Source organism: Pteropus vampyrus, unplaced genomic scaffold (genome assembly GCF_000151845.1).
Source record: "Pteropus vampyrus isolate Shadow unplaced genomic scaffold, Pvam_2.0 Scaffold125, whole genome shotgun sequence".
Taxonomy (NCBI): Eukaryota; Metazoa; Chordata; class Mammalia; order Chiroptera; family Pteropodidae; genus Pteropus; species Pteropus vampyrus.
Genome location: NW_011888906.1, coordinates 599,447 through 617,465, shown reverse-complemented (window position 1 = coordinate 617,465; position 18,019 = coordinate 599,447). Strand labels below are relative to the sequence as shown.

At 36.9% G+C, this 18,019-nt stretch overlaps 1 protein-coding gene across 8 annotated transcripts in view; it reads left to right on the top strand.

Moving 5' to 3' along the window:
• The window catches only part of NDRG3 (NDRG family member 3), a 57,824-nt gene that overhangs the window by 26,700 nt on the left and 13,105 nt on the right, over window positions 1-18,019 (top strand). For all 8 annotated transcript variants that reach the window (XM_023534432.1, XM_011366580.2, XM_023534433.1 and 5 more), the window contains 6 exons: window positions 4,886-4,991; window positions 6,005-6,125; window positions 7,651-7,713; window positions 8,740-8,800; window positions 9,836-9,922; window positions 11,577-11,633. In XM_023534432.1, the coding sequence (XP_023390200.1) occupies window positions 4,886-4,991; window positions 6,005-6,125; window positions 7,651-7,713; window positions 8,740-8,800; window positions 9,836-9,922; window positions 11,577-11,633 (495 nt within the window). The remainder of the gene's footprint in view (window positions 1-4,885; window positions 4,992-6,004; window positions 6,126-7,650; window positions 7,714-8,739; window positions 8,801-9,835; window positions 9,923-11,576; window positions 11,634-18,019) is intronic.

Below are 18,019 nucleotides of genomic sequence, written 5' to 3'. Positions count from 1 at the left end.
TTATTGCTGGCCTGCCCTCACTCTTGTTTTTTGCCTTTCCTTTCTGACTTTTGTTTACAGTTCCTCCCCTTGTGATACCTTCCACCCTTTTGTTGTTGATTTTTGAGGGATGTAGGGGAGGTTAATGTAGGTGACTTTATTCTCATTTTGGGGGAGAAGAAAAGAATCTTATAGAAAAAGCTTAGTTTGTTGGGTTGTTTTTTTTGTTTTTTTTTTTTTTTGTATTTTAATCACTACCCCCAATCTCAGTTCCCTTTTTCCCTGTCATTAGAGGGTTTATTTCTCTGACAACCTCTGTCCCATCATGGGTTTGATGGTTGCCAACTGCTTAAACTCACATCATTCCAGCTTAGCAGCTTTACTGCGGAGAGAAGATCTTTACCTGTAATTCTAGGGAAAAGGTCAGGGGAGGATTCTTGTTGGCTTAGTATGTGTGTATATGGGTCATATATATGTCCCTGGACCATTTGCTGTGGCCAGAGAGTGAAGTATTTGAATTGACCAGACCTGGACCCCTTCCTACCTGGACTTTCCTAAGAGTCCATGTTCTGAAGGTGTTCTGAGCTGTTGTTGTGTGTAGGTTAAATAGTCATTCATTCTTTTTCTCCCCATTGTGATCTAAGGCTATGTGAAGAAGATATTGGAGTTAGCTTTGAAGAAGAAAAAGATAGATTTTTTGTTGACATATTGCAAAAGAAGCTTTCGGATGAAGAGCATGATTTGTGAGAAGGCTTGAGAGTTATGGGTGGTTGAAAAGTAAAAGTAAGGGTCGATTGAAATTGTTGATTGAACGGAGCTGAAACATGTAAGAGATAAGAGGGGAGAGAACTGAGGCTAGAGTCAGAAAATGTATTACAGAATTTTAAAAAGGAAAATGTGTTCTTACTGATAGGCAGAAGGCTAAATAATAGTGGAAGCTGATCTTTTACTAGGTGGTTAAATGAGGTTTACAAATGAACTTTATACCACTACATAGAGGTAAGATAATCGTGGGGATATTAAATCAAAAATATAATAGATAATATAACAAAATATATAATAATAAAAGCTATACCCAAGGCTCATACAGTAGTCTGCTTATACTAGAAACAGAATAAAATTTCATACTAATAAAAATGTAGACATTTTCAAGATTATGTTTTCATACAAGTTTGCCTCAATTATTTCAGACTGGCCAGGGAGAAAAAGAAGTACTAACAGACATGAAGTGATCAAAATTTGACTGAATTCAGAGATATGAAAAGTCAGATTATGTAATTCTGGTGACAGTACATTTAGCTGAAGAAAAAGGTAAAAGTTGATTATTATCAAATAATGGTAATATCCTAAACTCTTAAGTTCTTTAAAAAGCTCTTAAACTACATCTTTGATTCAGAGGAAGGCAGTCCAGGATGGAAAAGTATGTCAGGAACCAGTATGATTTCAAGTTGTTTTATAGGCTTGGAGAATAAAGGGATCATCATGTTCAAGTACATAGCTTTGAAGATGGTAATTAATCAGAAAGTATTGGGAAAAAATCTATGATGAGAGCCTATTAACACTACCTTGGGCTGTGCCCTTTGAGCACAGACACTCATTGTGTAGTCACACCCTCTAGAATGCTAAGATGCAGGGTGAGGTAATTGGAAGAAACAGCGTGTGAAACAGATGATAGTTGACTAAAACAGAAAGGTGGCAGCAGCTTTACCCTCTCCCAGTGGCCTAATCCTTGAATCAGCTCTGTAGCCAGGGTCTCTGCATACACATTTCTAGATGGAGACTTGTTCAAGCTCTTCACATACAGGGTTACAAAGGATATATTTAGAAATCCATATGGAGGTGAGTGTCTCCTTTCTTTCCATATTCTTTATTCTGCTAAGAACATTTACATTCACATACTTTGAAATGAAAAGAAACTGTATAAGACACTGACAACCAAGGGTTGCTCCAAATAGGGCAACAGGATTGAACAGAGCCCAGGGCCCTTTGATACTTTGGTCATTACACAATTTGAGAGTATATTATGGAAGGTAGGAGCTGAGATCTCCCTGAAAAGTTGAAATTTTGTAAGCCAATTTTAACTCCGAATTTCATGCCCTATGAAATTCAATGAAATGAATGACAAAGTAGTTACTTTGCCCTATTCCCTCATCTATTTTTAACATGTTCTCTTTTACCCCATCTCCATCTGTTACATCTCTCTTTTCATCATCCTCCTGAACCTCCTTACAACTCAGTATCCCAAACTCCCATATACAATATCCCCATCAATTACCTGGCCTTAGGAGGTTCTGCTAACCTTAGGGCCAAAGTAAACCGGTTTTTCCCTCAGGTCTCAGTAGCACATCTAAGACCTAGCTGGAACATTAAGCAAGACTCTACTGAAGGTTTGGCTATGACAGAAGGAATTCTCCAGCAACTAGATTGTCAAGATGACAAATTGTTGCACATCTTCTCCAATTTGGGTTCTCCTATAGTGTCATTCATCTGGCCGGGGCTCGTTTCTCTCTCTTCCTCTTTATCCTTTATCTCAAGAAGTAAAACATGAGAAAGAACAAAGTTTCTTTGTGTTCCCTTCCTGAATCTATCACTTCCCAGGAGGAAACAAGTCCTAAAGTTAGTTTACATTCCTTCTCCTCCAAATTTTTATGCTTTAAATATGTGTAAACATACATATCTATATATAGATATAGATAAACATATCTATATAGTGTTGCTTTTTAAAAAATTACGTAAATATACACATATCTACATATTATATACATATCCTGCATTTCTACTTAGCATTGTGTTTTCAAGATTTTACGTATTAATACTTCTAGCTCTAGTTAATTCATTTTTATTTGTATTTCATTATATGACTATGTCATAATTCAATTATCTTGACCTTATAAATAAGGCTGCAGTATACATCTCTGTGCATATCTTTTTGTGTGTGTGACCATGTTTGAGAATTTCTTTAGATTATGCATAAAATTAAAACTACTGTAGGGTAGATGTCTCTTAACTTTACTAGAAATTACTAAATTGTTCTCCAGAGTAGTTGTTCTACTTTACATGCCTACCAACAGTGTATGAAATTTCTTGTTTTTCTACATCTTGGTCAACACTTGGTGTTAACAGACTTAAAAATTTTTGCCATTCTGGTGCGTATAAAGTCACATTTCATTGTTTTAATTTGTACTGTCCTGACTGCTAATAGAGTTACTGTCTTCCTTCTCAGTTTTCTATCACAGCATCCTCTTTATTTCTTTCATAGCATTTATTACTTAGCATTTATCAAACTGTTATATGGGTTGGTTGACTTGTATATTTATTGTCTGCCTCCCTGTTAGAACATAATTTCTCTATGAGAGCAGGGATCATATCTCTCTCATTCACTGTTTCATTCCCAGAGCTCAGTCCAGGTTCTGGTAGTAGTAGTTCAATAAATAGTTGTTTAATGAATGAGCCTGGGTGGTGGTTGAGGGTTTCCTCAATAAGTCTGACATTACTACAAGACATATGCTCATACAGTAACAGGAATTTGTCTTTATATTCCTCCCATCCAAATCCTGTACTTTATTTCATATCCAGTTCACCATAACTGATTCTCTCCATTTCTTACTTCCCATTTTCAAGCCTTTGAATAGGATGTATCCGTAATAGAGAATAGCAGAAATTTTGAGTCACTTGTGGTTTGATAGAGATATCTGCTCTAGCCTGTGATTTGAGATATACTGATGGTCAAAGGCTTAGCCTAAGATTGTTCTGCGTCCCACATCAGAGAAGAAACAAGGCCTCTGATGAGGTTCATTATTAGATAGGAAATTAAGTTGAAAGCCCTTTGCCTTTGTTGGGATTCTTATTGATAGAGCTAATCTTATCTACTGTAAGACTTTCTGAAATAGGTGTGGATGATTTTGTCATCAGAAGTTCACTAGGCTACACATAATTTTTTATTTTTGAGAAATACAGACTTTGAAGGAAATTAGAATAAATCTCAGTTAACTTGTCTACAGTCTTTTTCTTTTCCACCCAACCACTCTTAGTGCTGGTTTTAGCAGCTCTGATTGCATCTTGTTTCAGCTTTGTTCATTTCTTGAGCTCTGCTCTGACTGTAGTCATCTTAAACTTTATTCATTGCTTTGGTTAGGATACTTTGGGGTGCAGGGAACAGACCTACCCAAGTTAGCTTAAACCAGTGGCAATCCAGGGATGTCTCAGAAATAAAGCTAGAACCAGGAATCAGAGTAGCGGAAATGCCTACTGTAATATAAGCTGCCCAGGATGGAATCTCTTTGTCCCAATTACTAATCCTCAGGGAAGGAAGCTGATCCAGCATGGACCAGATGCCCACCTGACTCCAGTAAGCTGTGGCCATTAGGTTACAGTTTATAAACATGGCAGCCATAGAGCCACTGCTGTAATGTATAGGCAACACAGAAGAGCAGCTCCCAGGAGAGGGGAGAGATTTTAGGCACACACACCCATAGGTGTCTGCTGAACTTATCAGTTGCATAACATGTGTTTAAAGGCTCTGAAGCCTCTAGCTTTTTACCCAGCAACTTTATATCTTCTGCTTCCTTTGCTTTTCTTTCCCCAGGTCTTACTTGCTCCTTACTCAACTTATTGATCTCCTTTCAGTAGTCAGTTGCAAATATATTCTCAACAGATCCCTGATTTCCCCCACTTATGAAAGTGAGTTTTGTGGATAAGAAGATATTTTCTCCCCCTCATTTATTTGTCTAGAAGGAATTAGAAAGTAGGAATATTCTGCATAATATAACATCTCTCTGGTATCCTTATAGTTTAATGATGTGTCCTGCCCCAGCTGGTGGGAAATAGCAGTGAATCAGGTATTGCGAAACTTCAATCTGAGAAGTCCATTCTGCCTTTGCTGAGACCTTACATTCTCTTATTACAGGAACATGATGTAGAAACAACTCATGGTATGGTCCACGTCACTATAAGAGGCCTTCCGAAGGGAAACAGACCAGTTATTCTCACATATCATGACATTGGCCTCAATCGTATGTATTTGATTTTATATCTTTTTATTAGAATACTCAATCTTTGTATATTAAAAAAAGCACATGTAAGAGATCCTAGTATTCTAATAGAACATAATTTTCTCCTTTCTTCCTTAATATTCCATCTTCTTTGCTACATATGTTAATGGCAGGATTAAAGTTCCTGTGAAGTGTGCAGGAGAATGCATTTGGGGGATACTAGAATTAAATCTCACCTGTGTGTCATGTCTGCAAAAGGACTGAAGGTTATATAATGACTGGTTAAGAAAGTAGTACTGAAATCATTTTTTAAAAAGTCTATGCTACTTTGGTTTTTCATATTCCGGGTTAGAAAATCCAGGGTTTGAAATTAACTTTGTGAACTCTTCAGTGAATTGGTAAAAGTACTCTTGCTACAGCTTGTCATCAGTGACTTTAAGTGGACTTTTCTAGATGGTAGTGTAAGATTCTGGCCCTTGCCACAGGCACATGGAGTCTGTATATGTGTACTTTTTTGCATGCTTCTCTCACTTTCAGAGGTGATCTGCATTTAGTCTAGTGCTAGAGCTTGTATAGCTTAAGAAGTAATTTAAGCAGTTATAGTAATAGGGTAACAATTGAAGCAGCAGCCCTTTCTTGCACCCCAGCAATTTTTCCAAGAGACAGTCTTCCACATGGTGAATGTAAGCAGCCCAAGGTACTCACTCTAGCCAGGTTCTTGGGATATTGTCAGTGTCTCTATGTCAGATAGGGGAATAAAGTACATGGAAAATGACAGTATTTTGTGCAACACCTGGGTTGGTTTCCACTTTATAGATATTGTGTGGAATTAAGAATTAGTTGTTTTCAGGTCATCGAGACATCTGGTATTCAGCCTTTAGGGCAGCTTGAATCAGACAGATTGTTCAGACACCTCAGTTTAGTGGGACAATGATTAAAAGGTAGTAAAAGAAGATGATACAGAATTGATAGAGTGGAGGAAAATTGGGGAGAAATGGAGAGACTGTAACTTTTTCATATTTTTCCTCTTGCAGATAAGTCCTGTTTCAATGCATTCTTTAACTTTGAGGACATGCAAGAGATCACCCAGCACTTTGCTGTCTGTCATGTGGATGCCCCAGGCCAACAGGAAGGTGCACCCTCTTTCCCAACAGGGTAAGGCCGGGAAGATATGCACTCAGAAGAGCAAATGACTGAGTCCAATGGGAGAAGTAGTGTGTGCTTCCCTTCTCAGCTGATGTTATGTAATCTACAGTTGTAGGTAGAACCAACCATTCTTGTATTTCCTCTCCTTGCTCTGAGAGAACTGTTATGTACAATCGTCATTTTTGTGTTTCTCCCTGAAACTCCCAATACCTAGGCCCATACTCATCCCTCTGAGCTGCCTTGTCAGGTAGAGGTGCATTTTTACTGGACTTAGAGCTCTTGGCTTCATCCTAAACCTGATTTGCGTGGCAGAGCCAGTCTCCCCAACTCTTCCCTGCGCAGTATAATTATTGAGAAGACCTTGAAGGGGAGGAGTGAAAGCACAAACTCTGCAATGCTAATTCTTCCCCTCTCTGCCTTTACTCATCTCCAGAACTACCTTTACCAATGACTACTGTTAAATAGAACATTACAGACAAATGATGGCTAACACTTATATAGTACTTAAACAATATTCCTAACACTTTTTAAAATACTTTACATGTATTAAGTCATTTAACCTTCACAACCCTATGGGTGGGGTAGGTTTACTATTCTCATTTTACAAGTGAGGAACTGAAGCCCAAGATACTTAGTAAGTTGGCCAAGGTTTCATAACAAATAAGCAGCGGAGCTGGGATTTTAGCTCAGTCAATCAGGCTCCAGAATCCATGTATTGACTATGTCCAAGCTATTGTGTCTCTCAAACACAAATTGGCCAGTGAGTAGTTTATCCAACAAGACTTAGATCCCATTCCCTCTTTCTGTCTGTGCACGAATGGCTCAAGAGCACTTCATCTCTAAGAGTGTTTCAAGCAGAGGCAGGCTGACTTCCCTGTCAGATGTAGAGCAGATCCTACATCATATATAGGAGGTTGTCTTAAGACCCTTTCTATCTGTAATTCTGTAATCTCTATGGGTACTCCCTACTTTTCTGGGCTTGCTTGACCTTTTAGGATTAATAGTTCATAAATTCAAAGGCCATAAAGTAACCATGTTATCCTATGCCTAAGTAAAACAAATATTCATAATGAGGAGCTCAGAATTTGTGATTATGCTTAAGCCCCATAAAGCCCAATATGCTAAGCTTTGTTTACTTTTGCACTTAGCTGCCTAAATATAAGCAGCCGACCAAGAACTACTTCCTGAGTTGATTCTTACTGTTGGAAGTTTACTGAACCTGAAACCCAATTGACATGATTATCAGGGATTTGGAATCTGAGACAGAACCTGTCAGATTCTCTTCTTTTCAAATGACATCCTTTAGTCTGAGAGACTGTTCATAGAAACATGTAGGTTCTTTTACTTTCTTCTTAGCATGATAGTTGTAGATAGTTGCACAACATGCCAAAATCATTTCCAGACTGCGCATCACCTCTTGGAGCCTTTGGTAAAGGAAATGCTTTTATCTAAGAACTCTGTACTTTTCTAGCTGTTCTTGTAGTTGGGAAATGTGAGTGCGTTCTAATTCAGGAGGTATTCTTCTGGATTTCAGGTACCAGTACCCCACAATGGATGAGCTGGCTGAAATGCTGCCACCTGTTCTTACTCACTTATGGTAGGTTCATTCTGCAGTTGTTTCACACAGTGTTTATAGACTTTCTAAGGAATGTGATGGTGAGAAAACAGAATAGTCACTGCCTTCATGGAGCTTATGTCTTAGGGAAATAATTAACAAGTAAGCAAATCACAACTAAAGTACTATAGAAGAAATCAGTGGGGGTATGATAAAGAATTAGGGCAGGAGCTACATAGGTAAGACTAGTCAGGAAATGCCTCTCTAAGAAGGTGGCTTCTAGTCTGACACTTGGAGGATAAAAGGAGCACCTAGACAGAGAGCCAGAGCAAGAGAAGTCCAGACAGAAGGAGTAATATGTCCAAAAGTCCCGGACCAAATGAACAAGTGGCAGAAAGGCGTGGGGTGAAATTCAAGAAATAGGCAAGAACCAGATTATATAGGTCTCACAGATCAGGTAAGAATTTGGGATTTTATTCAAAAGAAAAAAAAAATAATGAAGGCTTTTAAGCAGGTGCATGATACCCAATTTAATCTTTTTAAATGACCATTCCAAATGTGTAAATTGAACATCAATAAAACTGCTTACAATTTTTTAAAAAGGATTACTCTTGCTATGGAGAGAATGGGTTGGAGAGGAGTAGAAGAGAAAAAGCAAGGAGACCAGTTAAACTATTATAATAGTCAGGCAAGAGGTAGTGATATTTTAGTACTAAATACTGTCGTGGGAATAGAGTGAAGTAAATGGAGGCAGATGGAAATATTTTGATGGTAGGCTATATAGGACTTGCTGTTGTGTTAGACATGGAGGTGATAGAGTGAGATCTCAAGAATGATTTGCAGGTTTTAGTGATACTTCATTTAACCTTAAAATCAACTTAGAAGTAGGCGGTTATATCTTTGTTTTATAGGTAGGGAATCAAGGCTCAGAAAATTAAAGAAACTTGACCAAATTCTATATTTGATAAGGATCAGAGCCAGGATTTGAACCCCATTATGTTCTTTCCATTACGTCATGCTACCTCCAAATGAGTTCACCCTATCAATGTTCATGTGTTTCATTCACAGTGTGAAAAGCATCATTGGGATTGGAGTTGGGGCTGGAGCTTACATCCTCAGCAAATTTGCAGTAAGTACATGGAAGATTAGTCTCAACGCCTTTGAGCTACTGCCTAGATCACAGCTCTTACTGCTGTGTTAAGTGACCAGGTACTATTGTAGGTCTATGTCAGTTTTTAAATAAATTCTGTCAGTTCCAGATACAGGTTTGAATAAAACCTTGCTTTATACTTACGGTACCTGAAAAATCACAAATGAGGGCTGTACATCATCAATAAAAAGTAATTCTTAGAGAATACTTACAATGGAATTTTATACAGCCATTAAAATTTTGTAAGAAGAGCTTGTAATGATGAGATTGACACATACTAAAATGTTAATGAAGTTAGAATACAGATTCACCTAAAGTTTGTCGTAGGCATAGGAAAGGAGTAGAATGAAATTTACTAAAATATTAACAAGGATTGATATTGTGTGGTAAGATAATATGAAATTTTATTTTCTGCCTTTTATAATTTCTTAGTTTATCAAATTTTCTGTAGTGAGCATAATCAGTGTAATCAGAGTAGAGGAAATAAGCTAGAGAGTTTTGAGTTTATATAGAAATGTTCCAATTGATTTTTATTTAAGGAACTTTTTTTCAAATGCCTCCTGATTGATAGGACAGTCTTCTGAGTGTGGTGTCACCTAATCATGTGGCTTCAAAAAAACCTTAAGAAGCCCCTGTTGGGAACAAAGGTATATGAGTATGAAATAGCCAGTTTAAGCCTCAGCAGCCCCTTATGTCAAGTGGTGCCAAAGGCACTTTCCCTGCAGGGATATGCTCAGGCGCTTTCCTCTTCTGTGGAGATAAAAAACATGTCTCCCCAAGAGATCCTAGCAAGGAAAGATCATTAGACAAGCAATTAAGAAACTAGTTTTCCAGATGCTAAGTCAGATTTAAAGAGCTATTTTTCTGTATATTCTCCCTAGCACCTCTCTGAAGTCTTACTTTTAAATCTGAGGCATTAAGGCATATTAAGAATTAATTAAACCATGCTCCAATATTTTTAGAAGAACATTGAGAGTGGAACTTTCATACTGTTGTCTTTGTCTCTGATTTCAGCTCAATCATCCAGAACTTGTGGAAGGCCTTGTGCTCATTAATGTTGATCCTTGTGCTAAAGGCTGGATTGACTGGGCAGCTTCCAAAGTAAGCACCAAATAGTGTTCACTGGCTCATCTCTAGGTCCTTTCTCAGAATGGCTTATCTGCTTTTTTTTTTTTTTTTCATTGAGGAATGTACAGTTAAGGGCAAGAGGTATACAGCTTGATGAATATTTACATTTGTAATCACCACCCAGTTGATATACAGAATATTTCCAGTTCTATTCTTAATTAATACTTTCTTTTCTTCCCAGAAATAACCGTTATTCTGACTTCTGTCACCGTAGACTGGTTTTATCTATTCTTAAACTTCATATAGTTTGAATAATAGAATATGTATTGTTTCATCTCTCATTTTCTGATTTATCATTGCCTGTCTCATTGATGTGTGTAGCAGTAGCTCTTTTTAATTGTTTAGTATATTGTGTGAATACATAAAATGAGTGGTTAGATGGTTATTATAAATAAAGCTCCTATGCACATTCTTTTACATGTCTTTCAGTAGACAAACACATTTTCTTAATTTTCTATGATAAGCATTATTGATTGCTTTCATAATTATTTTAAAATATTAAAATATTTCACCTACCAGCAGACCAGATTCTAAAAAATCTATCCATTTCTCCCCACATTTAAGTTCTGGAGAAATGTTGTGTACCCTAGCTTTGAATGAAATATATTAACAATGCTATTGTCAGATGCTGTGGAAATTCTTTTTTATAATCTGACTTATTTAAAATTTATTCTGATTTCTGTCTAGCATGAGTACATTAAAACTTAACTGAACATTCTCAATAATGTGTAACAACCTAATACAATTATAAAACTTTAGAATAACCTTATGAGTATTAAACATGAAATGAGATTGGTTATTAATTCTGATTTTTAATTTATAATCTGTGGATCATTGATAACCCATGTGAAGATTCCTGGACTTCTTTCTTCCTTAAACTTCTTGGGACTATGTGATCCTGTTGCACCCATATCCAAGAATGTCTCCCTCATCTCTTCTCCATCCCCAATTCAGTACTTCACCTCTGATCCAAGTCATAATTGAGCATAAAACAAACAAAAAAGGCTTAAGAGGACTCAACAAAGTTTGAGTTGGAAATTTTTCTGAAAATAGACTAATAATCTGCAGATTTACACAGATTGCTGCATTTATTAGACTGTGATCTGCATCATTCTGAAGTGGGGAAAAATTAAGAAAAAACGTTTGAAATGCAGTAACATTCTGTAAACATAGCAGTTTTCCTCCCACTCCCTGAAATGAAGATAGCAAAAACTAGACAAAGAAAAAATTTTGTTTTTGTCTCTTGGATAGCTTGGAAATGCTCGTAAGTTGAGTCTTATCCATAAATACAGTACAGATGCAGAAATACAGGCAGGAATGAAGTAACTAATAGCTGTGACTTTTTGGTCTCAAATTTTCAAAGAAGTTGTGGCCTCATTTCTTCCAGCTGCCTATTTCAAAGCAGGCTATGTTATTACCCTGAAAGCAAGACTTCATTTTTTTCTGACTTGTTTCTTGTTCTCATGTCTTTAGAAACCACTATCTCATGAAAATATGTGACATTGAGTTGTGTTTTTATTTATTGAAGGATAACATATATACAGTAAAGTACATTAATCTTAAGTGGACAGCTTGATAATTTTGTGCATATGGTTATTCCCTTTACACAAAGTTTTTATCCTTTTAGATCTCAGGTTTGACAACCAATGTTGTGGACATTATTTTGGCTCATCACTTTGGGCAGGTAAGTGCCTATTCCAAGCAGGAGAGCTGTGTTTATTGGCTTGCATGCAAAGAAGGGGTTTATCTCAGGAAAGAATAGATGCCTTAGAATTCACCTGATCCTGGTGCTGCATGAGATGCATGTGGCCCAGGAAAGGCCAGTCTTGGGGAGAGGCATTAACTCAATGCCACATGGCTCTTGGCATTTGTAGAGAGATGAGAGAAGGCATCATCCCTACCCCCACCCCCACCCCATACACACACCTGTTCCCTGTAAGCAGCATGCCATATGTTACTGTTTGACAACATCACGTGCCTCACCAAACATCTTTAAAGCCAAAATGAGGTCTGGGAAAGGCTTCACAGAAATAGAAATTTCACAGAAAAAAGAAATCAAGAAATGTTAGCACTAAAAGAACCTTAGAGATTATCCTATTCGATCTCCATGTTTTACTGGTAAGGAAACTGAAGTCTACAGAGAAAGTGACAGTTATACGGATAATTCTGGGTGAGAGAGGGGATCCCAGTCCTCTTTTCAAAGAGAAAAGTGAGTTGGATAATACAGTTCTGACACCAATTACAGTTTGTGTATTTTTTCCCACACCACCAAGCAATTCTTGGACGTCAGCTGGGTGTCCTACAGATCAACTCAATTATACTATCTACCTAGTGGAGATATTGTCAGATCCCACAGGTTAAGGGCTCAGTCCTACAAGACTGCGCCACTTCAGATACCAGTCACAAGTTCAGGCTGTCACCTGTGCTTCTGACAGACCAGCTGTATATCATAGATTTCAACAACCCCCTTTTTGGGGTTAATTAATTTGCTAGAACAGCTCACAAAATTCAGAAACATTTTACTTACTGGATTACCCATTTATTTCAAAAGGATATAACTCTGGAATAGTCAGATGGAAGAGATGCATAGAGCAAGGTATGTGGAAAGGGGTGTGGAGCTTTCATGCCTTCTTCAAAGTATGCCTCTTTCCCAGAACCTCCACGTATTCACAAACCTGGAATCTCTCCAGGTTTATGGAGGCTTCATAGTCACAATTGATTAAATCACTGGCTATTAGCTTTTGAACTCAGTCTCCAGCCCCTCCCCTCTCTCTAGAGGTCAGAGGGTGGGACTGAAAATTCTAATCCTCTAATCACTTGACTTGTTTCCCTGGCAACCAGCCCTATTCAGAAATCTTTTAGGGGCTTTCCAAAAGCCACCTCATTAACAAGACAATTTTATTGTTCACTTCCAAAATTCCTAGGGCTTTAGGATCTCTGTGCCAGGAACAGGATGTAGACCAAATATATATTAATAAATCCCAGTATCACATGTGACCTATGAAAGAGTGAGAGAATAAATGAGCAGTGAGGTTGGAGAACTGTGAGAAGATGAGAAAAAATAAGTAGGAGTAAAGTGCACTCACCTGTAGTCTGTGCGTTGGAAGGAGAGTGGTAGGTGGTGAGGAAACTAGCATTTACTGAGCACTCATTATGTATAAAGCACTTTGGCAAGTACTTTAAGACATAAATTCAGATATTTTTCCTGTGGTTCTATTAGACTTATTTTAAAGGAGAAATTGAGGGCCAGAAAGGCCACATAACCTTACCACCATTATCCAGATTGCAAATGGTTTGCATCCAGGTCAGACTAACTCCAAAGTTCAGTCTTTTATTTAGATTATATTTTATTGAAGTTAACAAATTCACATGTTTTAGAGTAGAGATGTTCTACAGGACTTAATACAAAGAATCTGCCACCCACCCCATTTCTTGCTTCATAGAGATAACCACTTTAATTCTTTTAGCTATTTTGGGTTTTGTCTCCTTATTGCTCTCTTTAATTGAGGCATAATTTACATAAAGGGCAAAAATCATACGTGCATCCCACTGACCTTTTATGTATATATATTCTCATGTAAATAACTACCACAAAATCAAGATATAGAACATTTCCATCACCCCAAAAAGGTTCCTTTGTTTCTTTTCCTACTCTCTAATCCCCTTCTCCAAACAAGGTATTTACTGTTGTATTACCTGTAAAGGTTGGTTTGCATGTTCTTGAACTACATATATATAGAATCACATAGTGTACACTCTTCTGGATCTGGCTTCTTTTTCAATATATTGTCTTTGAGACTCATCCATGTCATTCTATGTATCAGTTCATTCTTTTTATTACTGTATAGCAATCCATTGTGTTAATATACCATAAATAAATATTTCTATGAATATTTGTTATTTCCAGGTTTGGTTTGGGAGGTTTTTTTTGGGGGGGTTGTTTGTTTGTTTATTTGTTTTATTATGAATAAAGCTGCTACGAATATTTCATACATATCTTTTTGGATATATGCACTCAATTCTCTTTACCTACTTATCTCTAACTACGTATATGTTTCTGCTTGTTGACTTTTTAGTTGTAGGCATTATCTGTTGGCATTCCATTATAGAAGATGATTTTTCTCTATCTCTAATACACACTCGTCCTCATGACACACATTTTTTTTTTCCACCACTCTACCTTTCCAATGTAACATGATTTGGATTAGATACATTTCCAGCATTTCCACTATCGTTCTATGTAAATGTTATTCAGAGCTGTGCCATGACTGCTTTCTTCTTTTGTACATTTCTCCTTTGCCAGCTGATAGTGTTAGAATTTATAAAGGATACTGGAGGAACACTGCAAGGTGACAGTGGAAGGAAGGCACTTTCTTTCTAGATTTTGGCTCCTTTTTTAAAAATGTAGCCCTGGGCTTGGCGTACAGGCCTGGTAACACTCAATTCAGCATCCTTCGGATCACACTGTCCCCATCCTGTGGGCCGTTTCTGTACGATCCAGACAGGAGACAGAAAGCACATACTTTGAGCAGAGGAAATTTAAAATAAAATATTGTTAACTAGTAGAAGAAAGTTAACTTCTCAGAGTGGTAAAAGAGGACTCTGAGGGGCCCAACTGACTTAGTTGATCCCCCACCACCAAGCCTGAGAATCTGGTTCTCACAGAAAATAGCCAACCAGTAGCAAAGAAACCTGCCAGAGTTTGAGGGCCATAACTGGTCCATAGAGCCGCTTACGAGGTGAGGGAGATATTTGTCTAAAATAAGGTCTGAGCTGCTACAGAAGCTGCATTTGGCTGCGGAGAATGTGGGCTAAGGGTGCAGCTGCAGCTGGTCTGTGAAGGTTCCTAACACTTGAGCCACTGGCTCTTGTGCTAAATTTTTAAAAAGAAGTGGCAAAGGGAAAGTGTTTACGCAGTTTAGCTCGTTTTATAAGGAATGGTAGACCTAAGGCTGGGAAACCAGAGATTGAAAGCACAGTTTTCCCCAAATAGCTACTGCTCCCTGGCTGGCTGTCCATATTTAATGAGAGTGGATCACTAAAAGGCCTATGGATACCATATGAGGTTTATTGCTATGGGCAGTCAGACCCAGCCATTTCTTTGGGAAACCCCTGATGTCAACATTTTTAGATCCTTTCTGTGGGAGTAGTCAGATTCCCCAGATAAGTTTTGAGATTGTATACCAGACATTAGTATTCTTGGACCCAAATGCCTGAGGGCCTCAACATTCAGGCTTTAAACTTACACTTATCCTTCCTGTTTGAGTATGGTATATCTACTGCCACCTAAGTCTGTGGTCTCCCAGATTAAAGACCTTGTATTTTATCATTTCCAGAGAATAAACCTAAATACAATTAATTTTTGTATATTGATCTTATAGCCTTAAACCTTGCTGAACTAATTTATTAGCTCTAATAGTTTTTGTGGATTTGTTAGAATTTTCTATATACAAGATCATGTCTTCTGCAAATAGACATAGTTTTACTTCTTCCTTTCCAGCCTGGATACTTTTTATTTCTTTTCTTGCCTAAACATAACTTTCTAGGTCCTGGCTAGAATCTCTACCTCTGATACTGTGTTGAATAGAAGTGATGAGAGTGGACACATCTTGTTTCTGATTTTAGGTAAAGGAAGTTCTATTCCTGGTTTATTAAGTACTCTTATCATGAAAATGTGTTGAATTCTGTCAAGTGCTTTTTCTTTATCGAGATGTATATATGACTTTTGTTCTTTATTCTTTTGATGTGGTGTATTTTTTTGTTTCGTATGTTGAACCAACCTTGCATTCCTGGGATAAATCCCACTTACTCATGATTACTAATATTAAGGATTTTCGTGTCTGTATTCAGAAGGGATATTAATTTGTAATTTTCTTATGATGTCTTTGGTTTGGGTATGAAGGTAATACTTGGCCACTTAGAATGAGTTGAGAAGTATTCTCTCTTATTTTTTGTAAGAATTTGGGAAGGATTGCTCTTGATTCTTCTTTAAATGTTTAGTAGAATTCACATCAAAGCCATCTGGGCCAAAGCTTTTCTTTGTGGAAAGTTTTTATGTTGCTAATTTAATCCCATTACTCATTATAGATCTATTCAGATTTTTAAATTTCTTCTTGAGATATATATATATTTTTTTTTTAACATTTTATTTCTTTATTTTTCCCCTCCTCCCTCCCCGCTCCCTTCTGGTAACTACTAGTCCATTGTCCATGAATCTTCTTGAGATACTTTATAAGTAACTTGTGTCTTGCTAGGAATTTTTCCATTTCATCTAAGTTATCTTATTTGTTGACAAGCAATTATTCATAATATTCCCTTAATCTTTTTATTTCTGTAAAGCTGATGGTAATGTCTTCTTTTTCATTCCCGTTTTTAGTAATTTGAGTCTTGTCTCTGTTTTTCTTGGTCAGTCTAGCTGACCAAGTTTTGGTTTCATGTATTTTTCTCTATTCTTTTTCTATTCTCTATTTCACTTATTTCCACTAGAGTCATTATTGTTTTCTTTCTTCTGCTTGCTTTAAGTTTGCTCTGGGCCTTTTGAGCCATGCTTCTCTTGCTCAGGCCCGCTTCCACGTCTGGAAGTGTACTTCCTTCTAATAAAACTTTTCTGCTGTTAAAAAAAAAAAGTTTGCTCTGTTTTTTCTAGTTTCTTAAGGTGGAAGCTAGTTATGGATATAAGATCTTTTTTATACAGGTATTTACAGCTACAAATTTCCTCTATACACTGCTTTAGCTGCATCCAATATGTTTGGATATTTTTATTTGTCTCAAAGTATTTTTTAATTTCCTTTTGATTTCTTCTTTGACCTATTAGTTATTTAGGAGTATATTGTTTAATTTCCCAAATTATCTTCTGTTATTAATTTCTGATTTCATTCCATTTTGGTCAGAATATACACTTAATATTTCATTCCTTTTCACATTTATTGAGGCTTATTTTATGTCCTAACATATGGTCTGTCCTAGAGAATGTTCTGTGTACACCATGAGAAGACTCTGTTCATTCTGCTGCTATTAAGTGAAGTATTCTATAAATGTCTGTTAGGTCCGGTAGTTTATAGTGTTGTTCAATTCTTCTATTTCCTTGTGATCTTCTGCCTCATTATTCTATTCATAATTGAAAGTGGGGTATTAAAGTTGGCAACCATTACTGTTGAAATTGTCTGTTTCTCTTTCAATTCTGTTTGGTTTTGCTTCATGTATTTTAATTGTTATATCTTCCTGATATTGTCTTTATTAAACTAATCTTCCCTTGTTAGCCCCTTCACTCTCATCACTGACAGCCTAGCAGCCTTATTGAGTCTGCTAAATGAGTGATTGCAGTCTTCTTTCTGTTTTCCCACTTTCAGAATGTTATTGCTGTCGTGACTTTTCCTATTGTCTTTGTCCTTATGAGTTTATGACTTAAAAAGAAAATTTTTGATACCATTTTTATGATTTTTCTGGAAGGACCAAAGCTGTTTTAATCCAACATCTTTAATTAGAATTCTCAAAGACCACGATCTTTCCACTACATAATACTGGGTACAGTAGGTACTTTCCTGAAGAGATAACATGTTTGGTTTTGACTATAGACCTTAAAAAGCAGCTCACAAAATTTACAAAATTCTATTCTAAGTGCTCTGGGAGAGTCAAAGATATATAGGATGACTCATTTTCCAGAAGCTCATTCTGGAAGATGAAATATGCAGAAATACTATTATAACACAGGTAAAAAGATAAGGAATAAGAACTACTTTACATTGATTGCCTTCAAATTTCAGACAGATGTTTTATATGTATTAATCAATTCGATCTAATAAATTCATAATGAGAATTGTAGTATTCCCACTTTATAGGTGAAGAACAAATTGGTTTACACAAAGTCAGTAGCTAATAACATATGGAGAGGAGGAGATTTGAAGCCAGATGTGCCTGACTGTGAAGTTTTCCTCTTTCTACCATTCCAGGATGCCTTAAGAGAGGCACCATGAGGGCTTAGAGGAATTCAAAGGCAGGAGAGGTTTACTTCTGATTTGGGGATCAGGGAAAGCTTCAGGGTAGAAGAGGTATCCCAGCTGGGCCATGAAG